The following is a 6,235-nucleotide window of genomic DNA, read 5'->3' as shown; positions in this document are numbered from 1 at the left end:
CAGTCATAAGCATATACGCATGAACTATCAGACTATGCTACTGAAGCATCTCCCTGTGCATCAGGCAAAGCCTTTTAATGGAGATGCCAATGTGGGAACAATCTTCCTGTCAGTTGCCAATTAAAACAACAAAACATCCCAGCAGACTGAAAAGCCCTCTGACGGATGAATGAGTGTTATATCATTATGTTGAGAGTAAATAGCTGTGTTCCACTGGAAATGAATGCACTGAGATCATACAACACATAATTAAATACTGAATTGAGATCTTAATAATAAACTGCATGTTTAAAATCTCAGCAAACACCTTTATTTCACACAATCCACTCAATGCAGCTACATGAGGAACATAAACTATTATTCTGAGGTCTAAACAAGAACACGTGTGTTTTAGTAGCAGATTTTCTTTTCAGAGACTAAACTGAGTCACAGTCAGTGAGAGTACGGTCCATTAGGTTTGTTTTTGTTTTTTTAAAGATATTTAAGTGTGAATATTGTGTTGTTTCCTATATTTTAAAATCAGATTTGTAAAAAACGAAAAAGACCTCGTCTGCGGCTCTCCTGTAAAACCTGTGAAATTCAGACACACTCTGGTGCACAAGCGCTTCACACGTTCAAAGCGGAAACCCCGAGCTCAACAGAGAAAACCTCATCCCTGTTCACAGTGCCGCAGCTTGTCATTTTTGAAGTCCCAGTGCTGGGTATCAGCCTCTGTGGCTCCCGCTTGAAAAAAGACAGGCTGACAGAGAGGCTAAGTCTTCATGGACGCTCTGATCTCAGCTGCCCTCTGAGCAGCCATGGACTTTCTCCGCTGTATGGCTGAAGCCGTGGCCTCTGTAATGCCATGGTAGCTGTCCGTCTCCTGGGAGTCCTCGCTGTTCTGCGACTTGGTGCTGTCCTGCGAGTCTGGCTTCTGCCTGAGCGCCCGGCTCTGCTCCTCCTTCAGCTCAACATAGGAGCGGGAGAAGGTGTGAAAGATGGACGTGACAGGAAAGGCCATGAGGAGGATACCGCTCAGGATGCTGCTAAGCGCCACCACCTGGCCAGGGATGCTTCTGGGCACCATGTCCCCGTAACCGACTGTAGTCATGGAGATGACCGCCCACCAGTAGCTACCAGGGATGCTGGTGAATTCCTGCTTTGCGCCCATTTCGCTCTCAGCTAGGAAAACGAGTGGTGAGAAAAGAGCCATGGCCACGCACAGGAACAACAGCAACAGGCCAAACTCACGCGTGCACCTCCTCACTGTTAGGCCGAGGGTCTGCAAGCCTAAGGAGTGGCGGGCCAACCTCATGACGTAAAAGATCCGTAGTGCTCGGAGAACTCGGAGAACTAACCCCACCTTCTCCAGGTAGTTGTTCCCTGAGCCTGCAGGTTTCCCACCCACCGACAGAGAGTCCACGATGAGGGTGATGTAGTAGGGAAGAATGGCTACCACATCGATGACGTTTAGAGGCGTACGCAGGAACATACACTTGCTCTGAGTCTGAATGAAGCGCAGCAGGAACTCCAGGGAGAACCAGGCGACGCACACTGTCTCCAGAACAAAGATGTTATAGCATCTCTGGGAGCACTCACCCTGCAGAGGAGGGGGAAACAACAACAACACAAAGACAAGTGTTACAACCTTCAGCGAGAGAAACAAATCCAAAAGTGTTTTAGATGAAAGTGAGGTTAGGACACAGCATGGAGCCAGTCATTAAGAAGGTATTTTAAGGCTTGTTATTTCATCTACAGGGTTTGTTATTGACAGCCGAGGTTGCCACTTAAGCTCTGACAACAAAAATGTGTCTGTCCTCTCACAGAACAAAACACAGCAGAGAAGGTGCTGAAAGATTCATGAAGCTTATAAGTACACGCTTTGATTATCTGATTTAGGCAACCTCACTGAGTCACGCATCAAACCGCACTAAACAAAAGGCTTTAAGAGGTGTACAATGTGAAGATAGTGTTAACGTGAAGAGTCCCCGACAAATGAGGCTATGCTGGATTTTTAAGATGAAACACCTCTTTTCATAATAATCTACTGTAAAATCATCTATTTTTCCAAGCCTGATGAAATAGAGTTCATGAATATTTAAAAATATAATTATAAGAGATGACTTTATTTGATTAAGTCAAAGTTACCCCTGGAGCAAACTGAAAACATAAAGTGTGTGAGTATACTTTACATTTTTCTGACATGACTCAGTGTGATTAATGGCCGAGAAATATTCTTTGCTTTGCAGTTTCTGTGGTTTTACATTCAAATATGAGGAGATACAAAACAGTGACAAAATACAGCAAACATATGGCAACTTCAGCAGCCCATTAGAGCCACCATCTACAAGCACTGGGGTGTTGAATTTGTGTCGGAATGTGCACAAGGGTGAATATGTAAGCCTTTGCATTTGCCTTCGCATTTGCTCAGTCAGCCTCATGCATTTTTAAGAGTATAAACTCTGCTTTGCAAATAGCAGGGTTTTTTGCCCTTGAGACATCAAACTCGCTAAGCCCATTAAGGACCATGTAAATGACTGATAGGCAAAGCTGGAGTTGCAATTTTTCACCCAGTAAAAACAGCAGCAGAAGCAATAACCCACTAAAGTAAAAGTGAGGTCACATATTAAATGAGAGTAAACAGCAATCATGCTGAATATTAGGATTTCTAAAAGAATGTAACATGAAAACTAAGCAGTTTATTCAGTCTTGCTGAACAGGAAACATGTCATGGAAGAGTCCAGTCTGAATGCAACTGAATGCAAAATTGTAGCTTGACATCAAACTTACCCACATACATATTTCACTAGACATGGAGTTTTTACTGTACATCACTCAGCTAGCAAGAAATCTGCAGGCTAACAGCCAGAACTCCACACTGAAGGCAGTAATAAGTGGCTTTACAGCTAACCATCACCTTCCTCTTTAGGCATGAAGTACACAGTTACAAGGAATGGAGTTGGGGGGTGCCATAAACCACCCTGAGTGCTCAGAAAGAGTAGAAAAGTGCTAAGAACCAGTCCATTTGTCATCAGTTTAACTGAATCTTAAAACTAAGAATGAATTAAATTCAATTGTATTTATACAGCACCAAATCACAACAACAGTCACCTCAAGCTGCTTTATATTGTAAGGTAGACCCCACAATAATACATCAGAGAAAAACCCAACAATCATATGATCCCCCCTTGAGCAAGCACTTTGGAGAGAGTGCGAAAGAAAAACTCTCCTTTAACAGGAAGACACCTCCAGCAGAACCAGGCTCAGGGAGGGGCGGGGCCATCTGCTGCGACAGGTCGGGGTGATGAAATGATGGGATGCTTGAAACTGACTAATCCTTGAAACATTTTTAGTATACAGCCATGTTTGCTAGTCATGGCTGAGGCAGTGGATTTCTGAAATAACAATCTGTTCTTATTTCCTAGTTGTCATATACTGATGTGATGACAGCGTGTTTCATATGCAGGAACTACACTCTAATACTTACAGTACACCTTTACTCTTTTTCAGTGTGCAGGATAGGTGCATATTTACTGCTTTTATACTGGAGAACAACACTGACAACACTGCTCCGGATTGTTTTCATGGTTTTCAATGATTCAGTTAATCCAATGACTGCAGTGCAGTGTTAGCCAAGCGCAAATGAAAGCAGTGAACAAAATGAATGAATTATTCATCATTATTGTGTGTGTGTGTGTGTGTGTGTGTGTGTGTGTGTGTGTGTGTGTGTGTGTGTGTGTGTGTGTGTGTGTGTGTGTGTGTGTGTGTGTGTGAGATGCATCTAAAACTAACAACAATTGAACAATTGTTAGTGTCACAATTATAAGTTTGTCATAGTACAAATAGGAGGCACAAACATCACACAGACTTTCTCTCTGGCTCAGATAATCGCTTTTTGTTTAACTTTTCTCTGATACTGAAATCATTTTTTTTAATTAGTTCTGAGGATGACAATCTTACAATTTGTAATATTTTTCCTAACACCACAAATGTGAATCTTGATTGAAACTTTAAACCTCTTGGTGTCAGGAGGTCACTAATCATTACAATCTATCCTCTTTCATCAAAGCTCATGACAATTCAATCAAGAGCTGTTTATCATCAAAGCAAAAATATAAATTTCCAGGCGGCACAAGAGCAAAAATACCATCAAGGGCAAGCTGGAGTTCGAGGACATAGAAGCATGTGGACAGGAACAACTAAGCCTTTCTGAGCTCTATCAGTTTTTCCAGTTTGGACTGACAGGCCAAGATTCCCACTTCGTGTCGTTACCTCTTGGGTGGGATGTAGTGCAGAGACTAACATATGCTTTGGGTGCAAGTCCCAAGGTGGTATTAAGAAAATTATAAAATTGTGTCATGTAACTTTTTGGTCTGGAAGCAAACTTATAAGAAGTCAGAGACAGCATCCCATACATTTCAAAAGTGGATATGACTCCCATCACAAGATAATCTCCATAAAACAGTTGACAGTAGATAAAAAGGTTAGGCTTCACACTCCAATTGAGAAATATGAAATAACACAATAACTATTAGATTAAAAGAATACCATCAGCTTCATTTTTGGGAGAATTATCAGCCAATTTCGACCGCTTTGTTCTCTCTTTTAAGGAAGATTTGGACAGCTTGCAGAAACTATAATACTGTGCTAAATATAACTGTATTCTCTGAAAAAATAAGTGCATACCCATTTACAGTTTATGTGCTACATATTTGGAAAAAGCAATCATTTGATCCCCTTTGGTGTACTACCCACAGCTATGTGAGTCGTGTCAGTAAAGTTAGCTTTTTTAAATATTAAATAAAAATAGAAATCTGTAAGTGTGTGTGCCTAAAACTCTCCCTCTGTCGGGAATCCATCTTTTAGTCCTCATGCTCCCGTGGCAAACCATCACATGGCAATTTTGAAGCTTCATGTGTTATTGCAGCACGGCCATTCAAATTTGAGCTAAAATCCACCCTCTAACCACATGCTGTCATTTCACATCCAAAGTAATGAGTCTGAAGCCAAAACAAATAAGTGTGCTACTATCCAAATCCTTAAGGAACACGCTCATTTTCACATGGCAACCAGCATGCTTCGCACTTCCTTTGTTTTTCTGCTCTTCCGTGTCCACGGGGGAATCTGTCTGTTTGTGACACATTTGCAATTGATGATGCCATCCCTTTGTTTGAATCTGACCAGTGTATATGTATTGTTCTCTGTCAGAGGCTTTCTGGCTGAGTGCATTCTCCACTCCCTTCTGCTCCTTCTCCACTCTGAAAAGCCTCTGATGTACATAGATGTACCGCTGAGGATCAAATTAAAAGCATGCAATTATTCATCTCAGCAGTCAGGGGACTCTGACCCCATCACAGCTGAAGACAAGCATGTAAACCAAACAATGCAGGAAGCGACGGCTAACCTTTGATACGCACAGTAAGTTGGAGTGGGCTCCGTATAACAAACAGGCACACTTCAAGTACTGAGCTGCTCCTGTCTTTGGCACACCCAAGATTTTAATGGATCAATTTACTATTCTCATTTGTTCACTTCACTGGGCTTTACCATGTGCAGCGAGTGTCTGTGTGTGTAATTCCCACCCAGATAAACTCCGGTCTTTTCTTCCGCACAGCAATTTACCTGTTCACAAAGGAATTTCAGACAAGTTGGGGAATTTAAGAGAATGCCTTTCATAGATGGATTCTGTCTTTTTAAATCATCTTCATGTCAAATCAACAAATCAAAACAAATCGTTCCAACACCTGGAGTCAGGTTGTGGCATTGTCTCAGCAACACCTGGCACTACCTGGCCAGGTATGATCATTTCTCCAGCATGTTTGGGCCCTAATTGAAAAATCTCTCACCACTTGGAAGATTTCAAGAGCCATGGGGATCTGATGCCTGAGTAACCTCAATCAGCTCCTTCCAACATGAAGGAGCAGCAGCTATTGAGGTTCCTGAGGACACGTCTTGCACACACTACTTGTGATCTGTCGGCCACATTGGACATGGTATAACCACCTGGTGCCAGTGGTTGCAGACGGTCGATGCCCTTTTACTTGGTGACAATCATTTGCAAAGAATGGTGGGTTCACCACCGAAACCTTGGCTGATTGTGACCTACACCCGTTTTCACAGGTGTAGGGGCAATCGTGGCTCAAGAGTTGGGAGTTCACCTTGTAATCGGAAGGTTGCCGGTTCGAGCCCCGGCTTGGACAGTCTTGGTCGTTGTGTCCTTGGGCAAGACACTTCACCCGTTGCCTACTGGTGGTGG

The 6,235-nt window shown here is 42.6% G+C and overlaps 1 protein-coding gene across 3 annotated transcripts in view; it reads right to left on the bottom strand.

The window, feature by feature from the left end:
- Positions 1-287: 287 nt before the first annotated feature.
- The window catches only part of kcng2 (potassium voltage-gated channel, subfamily G, member 2), a 46,306-nt gene continuing 40,358 nt past the window's right edge, over positions 288-6,235 (bottom strand). For all 3 annotated transcript variants that reach the window (XM_085262624.1, XM_085262625.1, XM_085262626.1), the window contains exon 3: positions 288-1,579. In XM_085262624.1, the coding sequence (XP_085118750.1) occupies positions 752-1,579 (828 nt within the window). In that variant the 3' untranslated portion in view covers positions 288-751. The remainder of the gene's footprint in view (positions 1,580-6,235) is intronic.

This window comes from Mchenga conophoros, linkage group LG22, assembly GCF_057382185.1.
Source record: "Mchenga conophoros isolate Kocher_MC1m ecotype Shallow Benthic linkage group LG22, M_conophoros_male_GT1.1, whole genome shotgun sequence".
Lineage (NCBI taxonomy): Eukaryota > Metazoa > Chordata > Actinopteri > Cichliformes > Cichlidae > Mchenga > Mchenga conophoros.
Note: the sequence above shows the minus strand (reverse complement) of the source record. Positions and strands in the feature narration are given on the sequence as shown.